The sequence below is a fragment of the Paramisgurnus dabryanus genome, chromosome 22, assembly GCF_030506205.2.
Source record: "Paramisgurnus dabryanus chromosome 22, PD_genome_1.1, whole genome shotgun sequence".
Classification (NCBI taxonomy): Eukaryota; Metazoa; Chordata; class Actinopteri; order Cypriniformes; family Cobitidae; genus Paramisgurnus; species Paramisgurnus dabryanus.
The window spans coordinates 5,389,609-5,413,260 of NC_133358.1; the positions used below are offsets into that span (position 1 = coordinate 5,389,609).

A 23,652-nucleotide genomic window follows, 5' to 3' on the forward strand; every position below is an offset into this window, starting at 1 on the left:
GACTTCCAACACCGTGAAATCATAGGCTTGTGAAGACAAATTTTCAGAAGCGATGCTGTTTCCATAATACAGCATAAAAATAGCAGTTGCGTTTTAGGAGGAGTCGCGCACGCTCGCCACGGGAATAGAGGGTCTGACCGAGGCTACACAAAACTATAGCCTGATTATTTTTTTTACCCTTTTTACAGTAATTAAATTGACTTTTTATACAACATTAAAGGATTGCGTAAAGGATATCCTAAATATACAAATTCATATAACAGAAATAATAGCCAAGTTATTACAAAATAATTGCTTTATTTTAAATACTCAATTAACAAAAGCATTAAACATTATGAAAACCCCTTCTTCTTCTTTGCTTTTATCCAGAAATATAACGCAAGTCTCCGTTCACTGTGTTTTAAGAGAGTCTTGACCTCCCTAATATGGTGGCGCTGTTGACATGTGATTCAGCGCTAGGGTGCGTTTTGTAGATGACGCATGCGCATTCTCGTGTGCCTAGCTGACAACGAGCGCGAAAACGTAAACAAAACTAATGTGGAGAAACATGGCAGAGGGAGCGCATCAGAGCCTTTACCCTCCTTCTAAAAGGGTAAAGTCCGAAGTGTGGAAATATTTTGGATATCGAAAAAATGAACAGGGATCGTTAGTCGAAGATAATTTCCCTATTTGTAAAAAGTGTAGCAGGAAAGTAGCCGTGAAGCATGGAAACACCTCCAACATGTTTTCCCATCTGCGCAACCATCACCCGATACAATTCAGAGAGATAACGGTAGGATGCAATCTGTTTTAATTTGCGACGATTTTAATGTGATATCCGTTGTCACTTTAACAAGCAGCGGCGCGATATCGCGATACATTATCGACCGATTTGGTATAGCTGTATTACCGTTGTTGTTAATTCTGCTTAATGTGCTCATATTGAATGTTGTTATGATATCATATACGTATAACTTACAGATTATTTGTGTTCATTATCAATTTAAAAGCTTAATAGCATGCAATCTATTTTATATAGGGTTTTGAACAGTGCAATATTTATGTATAAAATGGGTTTAATAAAGCAACTTACCTGTTTATTCCATAGATGTCACTAACAAATAAGGAACAAACTCGACTCAAAGCAAGAGTAAGCACTAATCCTTTTGCAAGGGCCATGCATTTTGCAAAAAGAAGAGAGAGGTAGTCATTGCATTGCATTGTACTATGTTTTGACAGTTTATTGAGAAAGAACTCAGAATAAAGTTTAGAAATAAATAAATAAATGTTGCATCATCTAATGTAATAAGGTTTAGAGGGCTTGATGATAAATTGCATTTGATGGTCATGTGCATATCAGTAAAGTTTGTTCCGTGATTAGAAGAAAATTGCCATCACCTGCTTTCAGATGGAGCACAAAGCTGCAATTCACTGCCAAGCAAGGCAATATCGCATTTATCATTATCGAGGAGCTTGTCAGTGAATTGCGGCTTTGTATAGTAAATGACGCTCCATCTTAAAGGAGGTGATGGCAATCTACTTCTAATCACGGTACCGGCTTTACTGATGAGATGCACATGACAATGGCATGCGATTTATCGGCCAGATTGAGCCAATGACATTAAAATCACCATGGATTGCATGCTGTGGATGGATATTTGAGGGGCCTATTTCATAGTTTTAAATAGCCAATTACCTTTAGTTTAATCATGAATGTGATTTGCATCTTGCTACTTATACTGAGTTCAGACTGCATAAAAAAGTAGTCAGGTCACATATCATTTCACACTGCGTGACTATCAGGGGTAGCTTTTAGTGATGCAAAGTCCGATTCATTTTCACGAACCGGCTCTTTTCGGACAGTTCGGCTCATTGAACCGGTTCAAAAACCGGTTCCTGACGTCATCAAGAAATTACATTATACGCATTTATTGTATCAAAACATTTAAATAAAAAGTTGTTTTTGTGAAGGCATAGCTGATTTATTGCCTTGCATTCACAAGTTAGAAATGTTTGTGGTCACAGTTTAAATCGCGGATCATAAATAATAAATAAATAGTAAATGCCAGATATAATTGACCAGTTTTGACAAGCCTACAACTTGAATAAGATTCCTAAAAGACACTGATGCACAATTGCAGATTTGTGTAATAATAAATAAACTTGTGTGTTAAACTCATTGGTCTTCCTTAAACAACTACAATGATTTGCATGCAAAATAAATCGTATCAAAACTAAAGCTTTCTAATAAAAGAAACATATCAAGAAACTAATAAAACAAAAAACTTCGCGTATCAGGCTCGTTCAAATCCTCGGTGATTCACACGCATTGTCAGCAACTCATCCGTCAGAATCGTCGGCAATCCTCGCCTCGGCAATCATCGACTAACTTCGTTCGGGTCTTTACGAGTCCGACGTGCTATTTCGGCTGTGCGTCCTGCGTCATCAACCCGGAACCTATGCCCAGAACTACAGTTCGATTCAGTTCGATTTGCGAACCGGCTCGACCGGTTACTTCCTGAGAACCGGCTCAAAAGAACGATTCGTTCAAGAACATAACATCACTAGTAGCTTTCAGTCGCTGCTGTGTTCAGACTGCATGATGGATTGGCGACAGGGGGTTTCATACTGCATGACTTTATCATTGAAAGAATAGCAGACAACTTTGTCCCGGTCCGCAAACTACATCTCGCAACCAAACGCATGCGAGAAGTGACGCGAAGGAAACAACGCAAGGTCACGGAGTTCTCACGTGAGACTGGGATTATTATTAAAAATTATAGCCGGAAAGAAGCTTGCCATACATATTGCATCATGTGCTCATTTGCAGCAGAAAGAAGAAAAATAAATAGATTATGAAGGAGGAAATTGTTGGGCATACTCCTCTCCATACTTCCAGCTGCCCTGTATGTTGCTCTCTCGTTGGCTGCAGGTCATCGCCGATGTTATTTTCAGGCTATGTTTACACGTGGGCGGCTATTTTCATAAACGGACATTTCAACCTCTCCGGTTTCAAAAATAATATCGTGCACACATGTCAGTTTTCAGAAAAGTGTTTATTTACACATACCCGTGCATATTTGCCGTCAAGAGACGCTCAAGCCCACGTAAGCCAATCACCGGCAGCGGTGGTGGTGACGTGAACTGGTTCTTTATGTTGGAGGGAGGAGTTGTTGCAGTAGGTGATTGATGACGTCAACGTACAGCGAGAGCGAGTTGAGGAATCACACGTAGAGGTCTAATTTCGAATCGCTCTCGCGGTACTTTGACATCATCCGTTGCAGTGCCGCATGAAGTCAAACACGCGTAAAATTGCTGACCTCAGAGCACTCGTCTCTGCTCCTCGACATAATGGAGCAGCTGTATTTGCAAATACAAACACACGAAACTAGTTTGCACGAACATAAATGTGATCTTGGAAGCGTTCAGAGTAGCAGTCACATGTAAACATGGGTCGCACTTTTGACGTAGGTGCGAGCTCTGGCGCATACTCTGTGACGTTGCCTGCTTAAACATCCGTTTGTCTCACTTTACATGCAACCGTGCAACCGAAGATTTTCAAGATCTCCACTCTGGCCGGAGTTCTTAGAAACAATCGGTTTCACAGGCGAGTTCTCCGTTTGCGTGTAAACGAGGGGCACAAACGAAGGTAAATCTCTCAGTTTTTAAAAATAACCATGTACGTGTAAACAGAGCCTCAGTCAAAACGCATTTCACACAGCATGATTTTGAATCGTGTCGGCTACTTGGCTGCGATTCTCTCAGATCGCGTCTTAATAATTCACACTGTGTGATTGTCACTCGTGTGCATGAGCATCGATTTGCCTGTGATTTCGGGCATTTGTCTGCGATTTCTCAAAACCTGTCGGCGAGTCAAAATCAGGGCTAAAATTGTGCAGTCTGAACTCTGTATTAGTGAGATCAGGGACATTCTTGTTCCTGAGAGCATCTTTTGACCATATCAGCGCGTCCACTTTAAGTCATCCATATTTAATTGAATATATGTGTAATGTTTATATATGTATGTTTTAACTTCTATATCACTTTTTCTAAGCTCAAGAATGCTTCATAATGACAGTAACAATAAATCAAACAATTACAAAGCTGTAGAGACATTTGCCACAATCCTTTGTTGTTTTTGTTTTTTGTTTTTTTTCTGTTATTTTGAGATGATGTTTGGGTTGATTGTTGTGTGATTTTTGTCCTCTTTCAGTGGCAATGTTGAGGTGAACTCTCAATGTCAGCAGGAATCTGTTATAAACTCAGCCAGCATTCAGACAGACTGCAGCTCTGTGACACATGACAGTCCTGTGAGCAGTCCCAGCTGGGTGAAACAAGAACCAAGAAATGAAACAAATGAGTGTGAAAATATGAACTCTGAGGTCCACACTGAAGCTGAACAGGACAACACATTGAGCAATGCCATTTCCAGTATGTTATTATTTATTTACTCAGAATCAACAGTATCATTAGCATCTCTAAATTTCATGTTAATTGAGATAATACCCAAGTAAACCTTATTACAGGAAAGGGGTTGCAGTGTAATGGTGGGTATCAAGTAAGCCATTATAAATAGAGATCGACCGATACTCATTTTTTAAAACCGATGCCGATAACAAATATTTGGATGCTTATGTGCCCGATAACTGATATGCTGAACCGATTTTTATTTACTGTTATACTTCTGTTTTTGACATAAATACTACAACACTACTGAACTGAACAAACCCTTATAATAATCATCATCATCATAATCACTCCCTCTTTGCATACAAAGTCATAAATAGAGGGGTCTGAAAGAGTGAAGAATAATAATAATTTAATGAATAATGTAGAAACTATATTCCCAATACATGGACCATTCCAAACACCCCTATCATTTCCTCAGAAATGACTGATCCAAAGTTCGCGCTGCGGTTGCCAGGTAACAGAGCGGGAGAGAGAGAAAAGTATAGCGGAGTTGGCTGCATGTTGTACATAGTTTATAGAGTAAAACAAGTGGATTAAGTGCCTTTTTTGGGATATAATATCGTTGTTTTGACCAGCAAGCTGTAGCCTTCAGCAGTCCAACAAGTAGTTAGCAAAGAGATTTTACAAATAATATCACTGACTGCAATACTACATTCAGGAAAGTAACAAACAAAACGGCTTATATATATATCACTGAATTTCTTAACTGGTAACGTTATTTGATGTCAGAATAATTAATATTTAGTTGTTATAGCTTATGAAATGGCTGTTGACAGCGCTGTTTATCTATGCATTTACTCACGCATTAACTGTATCAAACTGTGACCGCTTGCGGAGGTAATAAATAATTAATTAATATCCACAGACATTTATTTAGATATTTTAGCAAAAATAATGTCTATCTGGGAAATGTTAATATAACTTAAAAAAAATCTTGTTAAAAGTGATGGCTGTGCTTTAGCCTTCAACCCCGGTAAGTGAACAGCAATATGAACGTGATTTTACGATGCTAATGATAAGCATAAATAAAAGAAAAACAAATTTAATTTAGCGTTTTTAATTCCACAAAGCATTAATTCATGGCTGTTTTATTCATGCAAAGCTACGTCGTTATTGGCACTGGATTTTATGGATCAGCCAGCGTGACTCTGTTAGTTCGTCTCTATTCTTGGACAAGCTGCATACATTGCTTTTAATATATCAACTTATTTAACATAACATACATTAATGCACAATAAGAGTTATAAATGCCTCATATGCAAAGTAAGTATACTCAAAGTCCTTTTAATGAAGTCGCGTCACTCCGCCGTCATATTTGCTGTGCACGCTGCTTCTGCTGCTGTGAGCTCCTCTTCTCAGATGGGTCCAGCGCGCAATTCTCAATTCTCTTGTTTATCAGTCAATTAAATATTACAAAACCGATATACGATAATCGGAAAATGCGCAAATATCGGGGAAAACAGATATATCAGTCGATCTCTAATTATAAATCTCCACTTGGAGTTGTGGACATAACAGAAAAACAGTGGCTAAACTGCAGAAAACAAACCACAAAAAATAAATAAAACAGGTTGCTGGGTTGCAGTAGGGGTGGGCGGAATGACCAAAAATCTATTTCACGGAATAAGTCATTTTATTTCACGGAACGGAATATTTCACGGTATACATGTTTTTCAGTTTATATTGTTTTTTGATGATAAAAATGTACAGAAATACACCACTCACAATAGCTTTCAACTAAATGCTCACCACAGTTTTAAAATATGAGCAATTTAAAAAGTTAATAATGTTAAAGTGAAAATGCCCAGAAGATAACAACAGATAAGTCTTAATTAGACAGAATCTTGTTTTTAATTGAGTTATTAATTTTACTATACTATTGAAGCTATGGCTTCATTGTATTTTGTATTTATCCATACATTACATTAAACATATGCAATATGTAAAATGAACAGGTATAAATATATGCAAAAACCTACAGACAGGATAAATACCTGTATATGAGAGAAGAAGCTCTAGATATTATAAATGTGACAGGTGCTATGATGTGATGATCATAAAGTTTGTTTTAATGTCTTGACGCCCTTTACTTTCTATTAGACCTTAACATTTGCATCTCTTTCTCTTCTTTTCGATCAAATATGTTTGTATAAGCAAATGGCGCGTCAATCTACATCGTTTCAGCAGCGCACGTGTCACTGATATAAACGCAAGTTTTGTCTTGGCTTGCTTAAAGTTCAGAAAACTTTACAACTATTAGCATTATGTGTGAGAAGAACTCTTTAATTGGCATCGCAGCTCCTTGCGCTTGCCTAGAGAGACCTCTGCACGCGAGAGACCGACCGGCCGGCTGCTGTATGAGGAGAGAGAGAGAGCGCGCGCGCGAGAGCGAGCAAGACAAGAGTCTCACTGCGAGACCCGCGGTGGATTCACTGGCTCTTATTATAAAAATTACACAAATAACTCGTTCATTTTTTATAAGTGAACTATTTTACATGTTTCTCAATCACACTCAGTCTAACATGCTGAAGGGTAGAGTTAGCCACGCCCACTTATTTGCATTCCGCGGAATAGACGGAATAGGAAAATCTGTTACGTCTGACATTTTATTCCGCGGTAACGGAATATACCGTCATACCGCCCAGCCCTAGGTTGCAGGTATGGGGTTGCAACATTTTGGGAATTTTCAAGGCTGGAAACTTTCCATGGGAACTAACATGAATATAGTGGGGCGGCAGTGGCCTAGTGGTTCATGTAGGTTGTCTACAAACCGGAAGATTGGTGGTTTAATCCCCGGCTCCACTGGACCAAGTGTCGAGGTGTCCTTGAGCAAAACACCTAACCCCAGCTGCTCCCGACGAGCTGGCTGGCGCCTTGCATGGCTGACACCGCCGTCGGTGTATGAATGTGTGAGTGAATGGGTGAATGTGAGGCTAATTGTAAAGCGCTTTGGATGGCCATAGGTCTGTTAAAAGCGCTATATAAATGCAGTCCATTAACCATTTACCATATATGGGAATTAACTGGGAATTTGAAAAAATTGCAGAGTTGCCTATACCTAATCTAACAGCATAATTTTGTTTAAAACAACTAGATTTAATGCATTTAAAGCCTTTGAAACACGTGCAAATGATCAACTTTTACCCTATTTAAATCTGTGTATTAATCCGCAAATCGCATGCGAGCCGAACCGTGGGTCGTGATCTGTATGGAATGGATCATGGATCAACTGCGATCTGCTACACCGCTAATTAGTATTTCACGAGTTCGCATTAACATGTAATCGATAGGGAATGATATAAAGCATATTTGGCGTGCTGTCCGAGGAGAGGGCTCCGAGCTCGGAATTTTAGCCCGAACCCAGAGTACTCCCTTCTCTTTAACTGTGATAAATTAATCTAGATGAGAGTGAGGTGATGGGGTGTAGGAGGGATGCTGCAAAAAATCTGTCACGGGACAGAGGTGAGAGACTGCCATTTATAGGCACCTCTTTGCACTGATTGGTTGGATCACATGACCATGCTCCTCCCGAACTTAGTTAAATAAACTTCATTTCACGAGTTCGCATTAACATGTAATCGATAGGGAATGATATAAAGTATATTTGGCATGCTGTCCGAGGAGAGCGCTCCGAGCTCAGAATTTTAGCCCAAACCCAGAGTACTCCCCAAAAATGCCACATAAATGATGGACAGCAGCCAGAAAAACATCCCCAAAAAGTGTAAGCGCAAAGACCTATAGAAAGCGGTGGGAAAACTAGTGGTTTGACTAGGAGGGCTCTCACGGCATCCGACGGGGGCATTGTCTGAGATGCTCGCAGCATCGGACAGGAAAGCCCCGCCGGCAGTCAAACGGGGAGCGCATTTGCGAACTAGAACGAGGTGCAATATTAAACGAGTTAAGGCATATCACTGGGAGGCCGGCACAGTGTCCAATGAGAGCTTTGGTTGAGATGCTATCAGCATCGAACGAGACGTCTCCACATGCAGTGCGGGAAATGCTGGTGAGGGCGGTGAGAAATTGAATAGGTAAAACAAGCAACATTTAAATTAGGCGTTTGACCGGGGAGACCCTCGCAGCATCCGACGGGGCTTTGGCTGAGGTGCTTGCAGCATCGGATGGGTAGGTCCTGCCAGCAGTCAAACAGGAATGCTCGACTATAAAAAATTTTAAATAAGCAAAATTAAGCGTCCAACCGGGAGGACCCTCGCAGCATCCGATGGGAGCTTGAGCGAAGATGCTCGCTGCATTGGATGGGTAGGTCCCACCTGTAGTAAAACAGAAATGCTCGAGTATAAGGTTTAAAAAGCAAAACATTTTGGTGTCCGACCGGGAGCACCCTCGCAGCGTCCGAAGGGAGCTTTAACAGAGACGCTCGCGTGATCGGACGGGTAGGTCCCGCCTGCAGTCAAACAGGAAGGCTCTAGAATAGGGTTTAATAGAGCAAAAAATTTGGTGTCCCCCCGGGAGGACCCTCGCAGCATCCAAAGGGAGCTTTTGCGGAGATGCTCTCAGCATTGGATGGGTAGGTCCTGTTGCAGTCGAATGAAAATATAAAGGTAAGAAAACGAGTGATGGGGCTCGACCAGCGATTCGAAGGGGCGAAACTTAAATTGGTGAAAGAAAATTCCGCACTGCCATACAGCGACGTGCACGGTAGAGTGCTACCGTGTGTGAAAAAATGCTGGGGAAAATGTATACGAATACTGTACATACAGTATATTCTCACAAATATAAACGCACAAAGATAAATATAATATTTATTTATTTATTTTAATGAATGTGCAAGTGAAGCAAACAAAACAAACTAGGGGTATATGAGCTTTTCTGATATGCAATTGGTTGAATCCAATGTAGGATTTGAATGATTCTGACAACCGGCGACTGAGGGCCTAGGTTTATTGATTAGAGAGGCCTTTTGGAGCGGCAGTGGTTGCGGCACTGATGCTGAATGAAAATTTAATTGCTGGGATATCAAACTGGATTAAAAACAGATTTTAAATGTTGTTTGGAACCAAAATCTCGTAGCCAATTGAATTCGGTTGTCGATGAAAAGAGGATCGAAACAAGTTTTGACCAGGATCGTATGCACTGCAGGTAATTTAGTAGCGAATTATATGATTGGATGGGGTTCGGTAAATTGAAAATAGTCAAAGTGTCCCGATGAGTCAACAACGAACGGAAGTGAACTTCACTGAGTCATATTGCACAGAAATCTTGTCAAAGAACGGAAAAAATAACGGTATTAACCGGTTACCATTATTTTCCGGTTCTGTTCCGGAACATATATTTTTAGAAAGTTTCTGGTTTGTTTCTGTTCCTTGCAAAACATCAAAAGTTTCTGGTTTTCGTTCCGTGAACCGGTTCAAAGCCTTGCTCTTGACGTCACAATTGTGAAGCCACCGCGCAGCCATATTGGTATGCCCAAACATTCTATTAAATGAATAGGAGTTATAAGATTTTAATGATAAAACTACTTTATCAGTCAGTCTCATTGTTTATTATTACAACACAAACGTCATAAGCATGTAAATAGTTATTTATTTAAAATTATATATTTTACTTTTAAACAGTGAGTTACTATACATTCATCTTCATTACAGTAACAGATCAGCGGACAGAATGCAGCATATGTATTATTAATCACAAACGTGTTAAATAATCATGCTTTAGGTACGATATGTGAATGCAATAATTCGCTGGTTTTGTAATTATGTTTTGTTATACAGTTGGCTATTGTTTTGTTTGTACAGTAAAATGCGTTAACGATGTTAACGTGTATTTTGGAACGCTACGATCATGTTTTAAAACATGGTTAAACTTACATTTGAGGCAATATAAAATCAACACCCAATTTCGATGCCTCTGTGCTTATAAAAAGCCATAGAATATACGTTTTTATCCAGAGAAATAACATTGACTGTTTAGGGTTTTAATGTCATAAAACTTTATTTACACTTGTGTCATTAAAACAGAATGCAGCAGACACACCCACTTTAACGTATAAATCTCTTATCCTGTCCGATTTTAACATAAACATTGCAAATAACATCAGGAGTAACAATTAACATCAGGAGTAATAAACGTATTCTAAAAATTAATCTTGCGTGACTGAGATGCTGTAAATCGGGTGAATTTAGATCATGATTTTGAATGTAAGTCAATGACGCCCTCTGCTGGTTTGGCATAGCAAGATGGCTGCTTGAACTCTGTGACGACTTCACCTCTCACTGTTACGTTAAGCGTTCTATGTGGAGTCCAGTCATTTATTTAGATCAGTTTGTGCATCTCATCAGTAAAACCAGAATGGCCTGCGATAACAAATGCGATATAGTTTGGCAGAGATTTGTGGCTCTGTGTAGTAAATGAGGTGACATCTGAAAGCAGGTTATGGCGATTTACTACTAATCACGGAACCGGTTTTACTGATGAGATGTGCATGATAATCGCATGCAATTTATGCCTTGCACACAATCACGAAGTAATGTAAAAAATACAATCAAAACAACTTACAATGTTCTAAATAAGATTGCAGGGTTGATGAATCTCAAACAGAAAATGTTTCCCATGATTACGCACTGCATCGAGGCAGGTGATGATCCGTCATTAAGGGCCGGTGAAGAAGCCAATCATGTTCCCCTTGGAATGTCTGTTCCCCATTATGCAATCATATACTACTACTCGCTTTCAGTACACCCAGCTGTTTTTTCTCAATATTTCTTTTATTGTTTTAATTGTTGTGAGCTGTATATGTTTGTACAAACGTTGTTTATATGCTATACCATAATAAAAGTAAAAAAACACCCAGCTGCTCTTAGATGTAAAACCAAGTTTTACATCATTGCTTTGACTCAAACATTATGGTTCTTTTAAAATGGAGGGCTTTATATTAAAGTGCTGAAGTTTTACATGTTAAACCCAAAATGTATTAAAACACCCCTTAATAAACCTTTAATTGTGTATTGAAGAAAATAAAAACATTTCTCTTTCTCAACAGCAACAACTTTATTCGAGTGTATGCCCTCTATTGAGATGCTGACCATCACCAAACTGCAGTGTCTGCTGGATAACAAACAGGAGAAGATTGAAGCGCTGGAGAAACAGGTGCAGGATCTGCAGGAAGATCGCATGTTCCTCCGTACACAGATCGGGAACCTCACCAACGTTCTCTCTTCTCGTTTCTGTGAATGCACAATGAAAGTTCAAGAAAAGTAAAATAAGAGAAAAGCTAAATAACTGATTTCTATATAAAAGTGTAAGTCAGAAGGAAATCTGTATCAGACTGATTTGATTTGGTTTGCCAAAACAGTGTTGTTTTTTATTATGTTTTTATTTATTTTTTTGGGAGTTGCTGCTGTATACTTAAACTGAGGGTGTCATAAATAGGAGACATAAGGATTGTGCAATGTTCAGCACTGCAGCTTGGTTGTTCAAAGTCTTTTTTGTTTGTGGTTGAATTATGTCAGGATGATTGTTAGTGAATTATTTCATCCATGTTTGTTATTTAATGTTTTACTGAATAATATAAAAAATTCAGCAAAAACCATGCATGCACTACGAATGTATGCGTTAGATGTTCAAATAAAGTAACGTGAAGCACTTAGTTCTTGGACTGTTGCACTTTTCTTTACAAATGTGATGAAACCATTATGGTGGTTTAATTTAATGTTGCTGCTTTGTTTAGTTCAGCATGTTACTGTCACTATTACATTTATTCATTTAGCTGACATTTTTATCCAAAGCAAATATATGTCAGAGGTCGCACGCCTCTGAAGCAACTAGGGGTTAAGTGTCTTGCTCAGGGACACAATGGTGTGTCACAGTGGATTCGAACCGCGTCTCTCACACCAAAGGGGTGTGTCTTATCCACTGCACCATCACCACCCCATGGTTTTGCAACTATGACAACAGTTGCAAAACCATTCCCAACAGAAATAAAGCACATACTAAGTCCTGGCAGATGTTGAGAAATTATTAGCACACTCTCTATGTGGACACTGGATGGCGCTCTGATATTATTATTGCGATAACCCCCGATATACTACATAATATGATAAGTCTAGAGATGAATCATTTCTTAATAATATGCTTTTTATTTTGAGTTCCTTGTGTGTAATTAACCAGCTTAATATCTCTGTCTAATTGCTACCAGTCACACGTGATGTCATGTTCCTTTTAATATTTTTTTTTGATGAACATTTTGACTATTTAAGTAATTTTTGAATATTAACCAATACTAGTGAAGTCTTCTTTCTGTATTATTTAAGGATTTGTACTTAATTTGTGATTATAATTAATTTGTATTAAGCTATTGAACTCATAAAACAGTACATTATACAGTTTTCAAAACTTCCAAAAACAGTTTTTACCCGGACAGATGCTGCAACTGTCACAGGACGAAGGTGAGGGATGGCTATAGAGAACTCTTCGTGTTGATTGGTTGGATTACGTGACTAGGATCCTCCTGAATTTAGTTAAATAAACTTGATTTAAAAACATACTGCCATCTAAAAATATTTAAGTGGCATTATTGTGTCTCGAGATGCACACCAGTGATTTTTTTTGTAAGGTTTGTCTATAAAAACCACTTCGCTAAATGTCCTAATATAATTAAGGCCTAGTCCTGGATTACCCTAAACAGCTCCTAAGGGGAGGTTCCCTTTCAGTCGGTCACTACGACGTCACGTCGTGACCGACGAATTGGGAACTCGCTTAGAGAGACCAATCTGCTTTGTATACTACTAAAACGCCAATGAACTTGGCATTGAGATATTTGCATAATGCTGGCGCCGCCCCGCCAGGTGCCTTTATAAGCAGCAGGTGCAAATAGGGAAATTAGCTTTTTCGCTTCGAAAGCCGGCTTTATCTGCTACTGAGAAGCTACTTTACTCTGTTGGGATTTGATTGCTGAAGTTGGCTGAACTAGCAGTATCACAGCGGACGCTTCGCTTATTCCACGGCTCTACATCTGTTTATTGTTTTGAGTTTAGTGTGTGCGTTGCCTTCCTGTGCGCTCATCAACTAAGCATCTGAGTGAATTTCCCTAAAAGAGTGATACGAGAGAGCTTTGTGCCTTGTTAAATCAGCCACTCTCTCGTATATGCGGAGATCAGCGTCCTTTTCAGGATAGCTTTTCGCCCGTGCGATCTTGGATGCGAGAAGTATAAGGGTTCCAGTGACGGTCACGAGCGCTGTCTTCGTGCTCAGGCATCGAGCACTCCGGGGCTGCGTTCGTGGAGAGTTTCTGTTCTCTCTGTGAGAGCATAACCCTCTTGGATTGCGGAGACGACTGTCGTTTCTACGGGAACGCTGTCCGCGCCTTTGCAGTGCTGACGCCGCCATGGTGCGGCTGTCAAGCGCTCGCAGGGCGCCCTTCGCGTCACTACGCTGAGTAGGACGGAGGATGCGTCCTCCACCTACCGGCCTTCTCATCCTCAGCCGGTTGAGGCTCCGGTGGAGACTGCAGAGTCGTGTTCTACGATGTCTGCCGAATCCATTGGACCTCCTTCTGGTCCCGTCACTTCTGCAGCATCAGAGGGGTGTCCATTTTTCCTCCGAGGCAGAGTCGTTCCGGAGATGGCGGCCGTGCCCGCTCGAGCGGCGGAGACAGTAGAGTTGGAAAGGTTAACCCCTCTCCGCCCGAACCGTCCCGCCCACAGGATTGGTACTTCGGAGCTGCTCGGGCCTCTCGGTCCTCTCCTCCTGTGCCTTTCTTTCCCGACGGCACGAAGAGCTGACGTGATTTGCGGCCATCCGGCCGTTCAGCTTTCACCCCTCACCTCCCTCACCAACGGAGCCGCTAAAGGCGGGGACCCCTTCAGTGGAGCGGGATGTGTTCCTGGAGGGACCACCCAACCCTTCCCTCCCGTGTTTGTAGACAGTCGTCCGGTTACGGACGCTGCCCATCAGGCATGCCGGAGAGGCGGCTTCGGCCCTGCACGCAATAACGTTGCTGCAGGCTCACAAAGGATTTACGAGGGAGGCCGCGACCTTCAGTCGTGCGATGTCCACCACAGTGGTTCAAGATCGCCACCTTTGGCTGTGTCTGGCTGACATGACGGACGCAGACGAGAACAACTTGACTGCTCCTGTCTCACAGACCGGCCTCTTCGGCGAGCCAGAGGAGTCGTACAGCTCCGCTGCGCAGACTGAGGCGATCTTCTAGGTCATGCCCCGGCGGAAGAGAGCTGCCCTTGGTCCACCACGCCGGCTCCTCAGTCTGCCTCTCGCCGTCGGCGTCCTGCGGCGACCACCTCCGTTCCCCTCCTCGGACCCCATCTCGGCAGCGCAGGGGAACCGGTCGTCAGCAGCTCGCCCCGCCCGCTTAGCCGCTTCCCGTGAAATTCGGGACTTTAAGTGGCCAGTGAAGGGCGACCCGGATTGGCAGAGGATCACTCTTCAGGAGATGAAGCTCCTTCCCCTGATAGAGGGTCGGGTGGAAAATCCTTGGTTTGCATATGTTCCACCGGCTGTTCGGCCGGTACCCACTTAACCACACATAAGAGTGCATTCCTCTTCCCTCTCTAGGTCTCCGGAGGATCGAAAGAGCCGTGAGCGGGTACACACCAGCTCCCCTACCTCTCCTCTATCGCCAGTGGGTGACCTGAGGAGTCCGAGCTCTCCGCTGAGGAGACCGGACCACCAGCACCCTCATCAGAGTCTGCGCTCTCCGTAGAGGAGACCAGACGACCGTTACCCTCAGCGGGCTCAGGTCAGTGTCACACACACATACTGTAGATGTTTATGCTGTCACAGCAGACGCACCGGCAGTCCCACCTGTCTCGCTTCGCTGCCCCACCGTGGGTACTTCGATAGTGTCGTTATTTCTCCTCGTACGGTGCCTGGGTGCTTGGCTTCAGTTCCCAGCCCGTTTCGTTGGGTTTTACGCACGATCCGCCTCGGTTATGAATCCGGCACACCCCAAAATTCGGGCTTTCGTTTCACTGTAGTGAAAGCGTCCGATGCACATGTACTGCGTGCAAAAGTCGATATCCTGTTGGCGAAGGATGTTCGAGCCGGTCCCTCTTACCGAGATGATGATGATAGGGTTTTTCCAGCCTTTATCTCATAGTACCCAAAATACGCGGCGGGTTACGATCGATTTGATTTACGCACCGGCTCTACGAAGGTGTTCTTTTTGGATGATAACGCCGAGGCTCGTATTTCAATATTCAGATCGGTTTGCAGCCTTAGACCTGTAAGACATGTACTTTATGTGTCCATCTCCCCTCGCTTTAGACCGTTTTTCGCTCTGCGTCGTGGGGTGGGCATATTAATACTAAGTACATCATTCGAGCTGTCTCTCTCTCTCCGTGTCTCCATGTGCTAGTCACGGCATTAAAATGTCAGAGAGAGAGCGTTGTTCACATTCTGCTTTTTTCTACGTTGACTTATAATAGCCCGTTCTTGGCAGACGTGCGCGAACACAGAGAGTTAATGCTTCGGCATCTCGCTCGTTTAAGTCTTCAGGTCGACTGGGAAAGAGCAACTTTGCCCCGTGCAGAGGATCCTTTTTCTCAGTATGGAAATAAGACTCGATCGACTAATTGGCGTGTTTAACAAGAGCGCGCAACCAGTCAGTTCTGACTTGCCTCGGTTTAATTCGAGGGAAGTACGCGGTCCCTCTGAAACAATTTCAGAAGCTCCTGGACATATGACAGCATGCTGCGGCTGTGACGCCGCCCGAGCTGCTTCATATGAGACCGCTTCAGCGTTGGCTTACGATCGAGTCTCGAGGAGAGCGTGGCACACCGACATACACCGTGTAAACATTGCACCTGCGTGTCATTTCAATTTTTCCCCGTGGTAGACCCGGCATTTCCGATAGAAGATATGCCCCTGAGGGGTCTCCTGGCATTCTGTATATTGCAATGCCCTCAGCACGGGATGATCAGCCACGTATGACGGGCTTGCAGTCTCAGGGGTGTGCATAGCACCCCAACTGCCGCGAGCGGTGCGCTGTATATCTGGGACTTGTACGCTCCGCTATGGAGATGCGAGGGAAGGATGTATTAGCCGACACCAATAACATTGCGACTGTTGCGTTATTTACCGTTAAGGCGGTTTTGCGCTCTCGTCACCTGTCGCATCTCGCTCGTCATCTCCTCCTTTGGAGTCAGAAGCATCTGAGGTCCCTTCGTGCCATTTACATCCCGGGTTCGCTCAATACAGCGGCAGACGCGCTTCCCGAGCTGCGCCCCCGGCGAATGGCGACTCCACCTCCAGACGGTCCAGCTAATTTGGAAGAAGTTCGGTTGTGCGTAGTAGTGTTGCTTTCGTCAACGAAAAGTATGACGAAATATCCTCGTCAACGAACCTTTATCACGTGACGAAAAAGAGACGAGACGCAACGTAAATGCTGGTCATGTGACAAAAACTATAATAAAATGTATAATACAATATTGTTGACGAATAAAAACGAGACTAAAAGTGGTTTACTAAATAAAAACTATGCTAAAATGTGTCTTCATTTTCGTTGACCAAAACGAGACGAGACGAAATGTTATAACGTTATTTCGTCTAGCCATCTCCTGGCACCCCGCCACCTGACTGCAAATTATCATGTGTGTTAAATGGCGCTCTGCAAATCGATCCGCAAAAATACGTAAACGTACCGCGAGAGCGATTAGAAAGCATGCAGAGCAGTCTGTTCTCGCGATGCTTTGATATCATACGCAATCCGTTTGCGCAGTAACACGCGACACGTCACTTTTGATGGACAGCTGCGCCCGCGAGTACACCGCTGCATTAAGTCTTCAAATGGAAACTAAAAGTCCAAAAGGAAACCCCTGCATCGTTTTCAGGTGAGTTCACAAGCCTGTTAATGTATAGCGTTGACTGCTGGCACCGCGAACTCATCTGTGTGATTTAAATAATATAACAATGTACCAGTTTGCATCTTCAATCGTTTAAATGACATGTGCTGCGTTGTGTTTTGAAGCATGGTAAATATATATATGCTAAAGACGTTGTTTTATAACTTATGTGCTAACAACAAGGGTCTGTGTCCTTATTTATTATTTGAATTAACTAAACTTGCTTAACTAAATGCTTGAGTGTTAAATCAATCAAACAGCTGTATTATTAAGAACATAACCATACATACAAACTTTTGCTTTTGTTAATAGACATCTGATGTTTCTCAAAGCTGGCTTTTAATTTACTTACAAGAAAGATATTTAGTAATTCTCCAAAATTGCTTGGATTTATACTGACACGTAAAATTAGCTTTGTCACATTATAGTGCTATTTGCAAAACAAATACAGATATACTATATTGCATATTTGTATAATTGTAGTTTGTGTTGCTGTCAAAATACAATTATAAATGATAACAATAGCATTTTAATAAAGTGCTATAACATTTTAATAAAGTGCTATTCTCACACATAGCCTACTATAGTTGTGATTTTGTTGTTGTTTTTTAACTAAAGGTGGCACCACCGTAAAAGTCAGCTTATGGCACCCATCTGACCAGCAGTGGCCCTGTGTGTGTGTTTCTGCTTAGACTACTCTGTTTTGATTATGTAGACTTTAATGTAGACTCTTTACCTACAGTCAAGGTTAAATAAAATTAAGTAAAAAAAAAAATAATATATATATATATATATATATATATATCTTCAAATCAAGTAAATTCCAATCAGAGCATCTTCCATGTCTGAAATGGATGTATTCTTATATCTATGAAAATTTTGGTTTTGTCTATACTAATGCTAGGTACTTATACTATATTGACTGGGTTAAATAGAATTGCATTACTAAAAAGAGACTAAAATACAATTTTCATTGACTAAAACTAGACTAAAAATGTCACCAGTTTTCGTCGACTAAAACTAGACAAAAATAGTCAAGGATAATTCTGACTAAAATAAGACTAAAATGCCCAGACTTTTAGTCGACTAAAACTTGACTAGACTAAAAAGAGTATGAACTGACTAAAACTAATAAAAACTAAAATGTCAGCTTGACACAAAGACTAGACTAAAACTAAAATTAAAACAGGCCGCCAAAAACAACACTAGTGCGTAGATAGATTTGTTTGCGTCGCCGGACGATACCCACTGTCGCCTATTTTATTCACTAACCGAGGGCAGCCTCGGCGTGGATGCGTTGGCACACAGCTGGCCGCGGGGGGTGCGTAAATACGCATTCCTTCCAGTGAGCTTTATTGCGCAGACACTGTGCAAAGTCAGGCAGGACGAGGAGAGCCTTTTATTAGTCGCCCCGTACTGGACTACCAGGAATTGGTTTTCAGAGTTAATGCTCCTCGCGACAGCCCCTCCCTGACGATTTCCCCTGAGGAAAGACTTTCTTTCTCAAGGAAGGGGCACATTATGGCACCCGCGCCCCGACCTGTGGGATTTTCATGTATGGTCGTTGAGCGCGCGCAAGGTTTAGGTGATTTATCGCAAGCGGTATCTAACACCATCGACGCGGTTCGAGCACCGTCCACAAGACGGGCTTACGCGCTTAAAGAAACCTTTCTCGTCACCCGGTGCTCTTCGCAACGCGAGGACCCCAGAGAATGCCCATTAACTTTGTGCTTTTATATCTTTAACATAGGTTAGATGGTAGGCTGTCCCTCCGCCATTAAAGTTGATATCGCCGCTATTTCTGCTCATCACTCTCTTATCAACGGCAGATCAGTTGGCCAGCATGATTTAATTATTACATTTAAGAGGCGCTCGCAGGCTAAACCCCTCGCGCCCTCCCTCTTTCCTCCTGAGACCTGTCCATGGTGCTGAAGCCTTCAGGTCTCCCTTTTGAGCCTTTGCAGTCTACGAGTCTGATGTTTTTATCAATGAAAACTCTGACCCTGATAGCATTGGCCTCCATGAAGAGAGTAGGGGATTTACATGCATTCTCTGTTGACGATTCATGCTTTTAGTTTGGTCCTGCTGTCTCACTGAGACCCAGACCAGGCTACGTGCCCAAAGTTCCCACCACTCCCTTCAGAGATAAGGTGGTGAGCTTGCAAGCGCTGCCCCCGGAGGACGCAGACCCAACCATGGCTTTGTTGTGCCCCGTACGCGCACTGCGACTCTACGTGGATCGCACGCAAAGCCTCAGGACCTCAGACCAGCTCTTTGTTTGTTATGGTGGCCAGCAGAAAGGGAAAGCTGTCACTAAGCAGAGGATGTCTCATTGGATAGTTGATACTATCGCCCTGGCTTATAATCTTCAGGGTATTCCTTGCCCCTTTAATTTGAGAGCGCACTCCACACGGAGTGTTGCCTCATCTTGGGCTTTAGCTCGTGGTTCCTCGCTAACAGACATCTGTAGAGCTGCTGGTTGGGCGACACCTAATACGTTCACTAGATTTTACAGTGTTCGTATCGAGCCTGTATCCTCTCGTGTTCTTTCCTCACCAGGGGGAGCACGGAGAGCAGTCTCGCAGGTCGGCTTGCAGCCTCCAACTGATGCTTCATAACTGTGTCAGTATGGAAGGCCTTCAGAACAAAAATGCGTAATGGTTTGAATTGTTCTTCCTCCGCTGCCTTGGCAGCCTTTGTTGCGGAGCATTGGCTGTCAGCCTTTCACTAGCTGTATCCTCGCGAACCTACGTGTCTGGCTCGGGCTCCACATTGTGTCCCACCGGGTTCCTTTGTGAGTATTTTTCCGTGGGGTTAATCCTACCAGCCCACGTTTCCCTTAGCAGAGCACTGCTTTGCTTACACAGCCACGGCTGTCCTTATTCCTCAACTACGGTTGACTTCGCCCACCATTAGCCCTTAAGACGGGCGGTGGCTTCCGCAGCGTTCCTATCCCGCTCAGGTAGGGCGCTTCCCAGTCGCTGGCACTTCTGTGGGGTTAAAGGAACATCTAGTGCCCGGCCTTCTGCCTTAAAACCTATCTCCTCCTCCTTAAGTGGAACCGGAGGGCTTTACGCAGACACTGGAAGAGGTCAGCCCCTAGTGGCGTTTTGGTAGGGATTCCCAATTCATCGGTCACGACGTGACGTCGTAGTGACCGACTGAAAGGGAACGTCTCGGTTACGGATGTAACCCTCGTTCCCTGAAGGAGGGAACGGAGACGTCACGTCCCGTCGCCACAGGGCTGCTCCCTGCTGTTTATCGACCGGTCACTTTCTCCCGGCTTTCTCAGCGAAAAGAAGCTAATTTCCCTATTTGCACCTGCTGCTTATAAAGGCACCTGGCGGGGCGGGGCCAGCATTATGCAAATATCTCAATGCCAAGTTCATTGGCGTTTTAGTAGTATACGAAGCAGATTGGTCTCTCTAAGCGAGTTCCCAATTCGTCGGTCACGACGTGACGTCTCCGTTCCCTCCTTCAGGGAACGAGGGTTACATCCGTAACCGAGACGTTTCCTGGACAGGGATTAGTTTAATTAGGAAATATAACTAGTTTTAACAAACATGCTTTACTAAAACATGACTTGTGTGCATTTTGAGGCACTGGTGTGTTTTAAGATAATCAGTGCAAGTTGTTTCAGTATGGACAGCTCTTACATTTATTTTAGTCTAGGACTAAATGGTAAATGGACTGCATTTGTATAGCACTTTCAACAGACCCATGGCCATTCAAAGCGCTTTACAAGTTGCCTCACATTCACCCATTCACCGACAGCAGCGTCAGCCATGCAAGGCACCACCCAGCTTGTCGGGAGCAGCTGGGGTAAAGTGTCTTGCTCATGGACACCTTGACACTTGGTTTCCTTCAGGTGGAGCCAGGGATTGAACTACCAACTTTCTGGTTTGTAGACAACCTACATGAACCACTGAGCCACTGCCGACTAGTCTAATCCCTGTCTGGGAAACTGCCCCTCAAGGTTTAAACTCAATTACCCATATGCCATTTTGTATATGTGATATATTTGAACTATTTCAGCTTTAAATCTCAGATATATGTTCATGTTAACATTTTCTGCATAAAAATATTTTGTGTACACTGTAAAAAAAATCCGTAAGAAAACGGTAAAATTCCGGCAGCTGGGGTGCCGGAAAAATACCGTAAAATAACAGGCACAATAAATTACAGACATTTTCCGTAATACAAAATACAGTTTTTTTCTGTAATTTTACATTACAATGTAAAAGAAAAATCCGTAAAAAAAATGTAAAATTCCGACAGCTGGAAAAAGTTGTAAACACTGCTGTAATTTGAATAAATCAGCCATACATGCAAAATGTATTTCAGAAATGTATTAACCATCTGCAAAAATATACAAATAAAATTTGTTTAAAAATGCAAAAATATACAGGTATAAAGATTGTAGGCAGAGGCAGTAGCAACAGTTTGTTCATAACTGTATAACAATTAAACATTCATTACAAATGCAACAATATTACAAATATATATTACAATATAACAAATAATTGTTCATAACTGCAGTGGTATTAAATTTTAAAAAGAAAATGTCTAAAAGTTAAAATTCAATTACATTTAAAAATACAACAATTTTGCAGTTTGGTAAACAAGTAATTATTAAATTGTCCTTTAAAACTGAACAGTGAATAGAATAATTAATCATGACAACCGATGAAACTTGAAATAATAATAATAATAATAGGATAAAGATCTGAGGTTTTACTCCATCCATTCAAAGTCTGCAATTTTGTTCATAAGTGAAAGAACCTTTGGACTCACTGACGGTTGCTTTTTTGAGGAGGTATTCTCCACTTTTGATCCCTTATTGGGGTTCATCTTAAAAATGCATCTGTTGAATGGAAATAATCGTTAGTGATAAAACATGGACTGTAATATATGCTTAAAATAAAAATAAAAAAATAAGCAGAATAATAAGAATTTGCACATGACATGCCCTTTAGTGGACTTTTGCTACATAGAGATGTTTGTGAGATGATGTTGTGTTTTAAACAGTATGAGAAGATTGTGATAGTGTAATAATGTTGTGTGTGTGTGTGTGTGTGTGTGTGTGTGTGTGTGTGTGTGTGTGTGTGTACCTGGTAATTATCACGTTGTGGGGACCAATTGTCCCCACAAAGATAGGAATACCAGTGTTTTTGTGACCTTGTGGGGACATTTTGATGTCCCCATGAGGAAACAAGCTTATAAATCAAACAAGATGATGTTTATTAAAAATCTAAGGTACAAGAAAGGTTTTTGTGATGGTTGGGGTTAGGGAATGGGGCAGGTAAGGGGAATAGAATATACAGTTTGTATGGTATAAAATGCATTACGTCTATGGAATGTCCCCACAAAACATGGAAACCAGAATGTGTGTGTGTGTGTGTGTGTGTGTGTGTGTGTGTGTGTGTGTGTGTGTGTGTGTGTGTACCTGGTAATTATCACGTTGTGGGGACCAATTGTCTCCATAAAGATAGGAATACCAGTGTTTTTGTGACCTTGTGGGGACATTTTGATGAGGAAACATGCTTATAAATCAAACAGAATGATGTTTATTGAGAATGTGAAGTATCAGAAAGTTTTGTGTGATGGTTGGGTTTAGGGATTGGGGTAGGTAAGGGAAATAGAATATACACTTTAAAAGTGTCTCATGGGGTCCACTCCTAATAGAGTTATTTCAACACTTTTGAAAGTGTTGGCACATTGACTCTTTTAAAGTGTTAGCATTGACTCTATGCAGAGTTAAACATCTAACTATAAATTTACACTAATCAGTGTTAAATATTTTTTATTTATTAAAAATTATCTCCCTCTGTGTAATTTGTTAACTCCGATGTAGTGTAATGTTTTAATACTATGGTGTTAATATGATAAATGTAAAGACAGCAACATATTACGGTACTTTTGGGGAAAAAATTATTTTCAAACAGTTTCTTAAAATGTAACAATACACCAGTATCATCTTTTTTTTAAGTCATCTAATCAACATTTATGACTAAAGGATTGTCCTCAATGTATCATGCATGTAAGTGTTCATTAAATTAACATTAACATCCGAGACAACTAAAATGCACAATCCCAATGTATAACAAAAGTACAGATATTTATAATCACAGTTTATGGGATGCTTCAGTTCATACAAACAAGTTTGATTTCATTTCAATCCAAAAGACATGTTGGTTTTCACATAATAACAGCAGAATATGATGAACCATTAGCTGTAATGAGGAGGTAATATGATCCTCGGTCAGACCTTTATTGAACTTTTCTGTTAATAAAACAAAAATAAAAGGGCATTATTAAAAAACAACTAATAACTAAGTATAACAATGCAGAAACTAATATTTATAAAATGCATTACAAAATTTACATA

At 41.6% G+C, this 23,652-nt stretch overlaps 1 protein-coding gene across 1 annotated transcript; it reads left to right on the forward strand.

Moving 5' to 3' along the window:
• The first annotated feature begins 485 nt into the window (after positions 1-485).
• Positions 486-12,046, forward strand: LOC135785523 (uncharacterized). The gene is made up of 4 exons (XM_065295004.2): positions 486-772; positions 1,088-1,182; positions 4,193-4,410; positions 11,447-12,046. The coding sequence occupies exons 1-4, from the start codon at positions 536-538 to the stop codon at positions 11,662-11,664; spliced, it is 768 nt and encodes a 255-aa protein (XP_065151076.1). The 5' UTR covers positions 486-535; the 3' UTR covers positions 11,665-12,046.
• Positions 12,047-23,652: the final 11,606 nt, after the last annotated feature.

What these genes read in the sequence shown, in the direction of transcription:
- LOC135785523 (XM_065295004.2), top strand. Translation starts at nt 536, where the DNA reads ATGTGGAGAAACATGGCAGAGGGAGCGCATCAGAGCCTTTACCCTCCT. An exon ending in TTTGCAAAAAGAAGAGAGAG is followed by an intron (nt 1,183 to 4,192) that starts GTAGTCATTGCA and finishes GTCCTCTTTCAG; the next exon opens with TGGCAATGTTGAGGTGAACT. An exon ending in ATTGAGCAATGCCATTTCCA is followed by an intron (nt 4,411 to 11,446) that starts GTATGTTATTAT and finishes CTTTCTCAACAG; the next exon opens with CAACAACTTTATTCGAGTGT.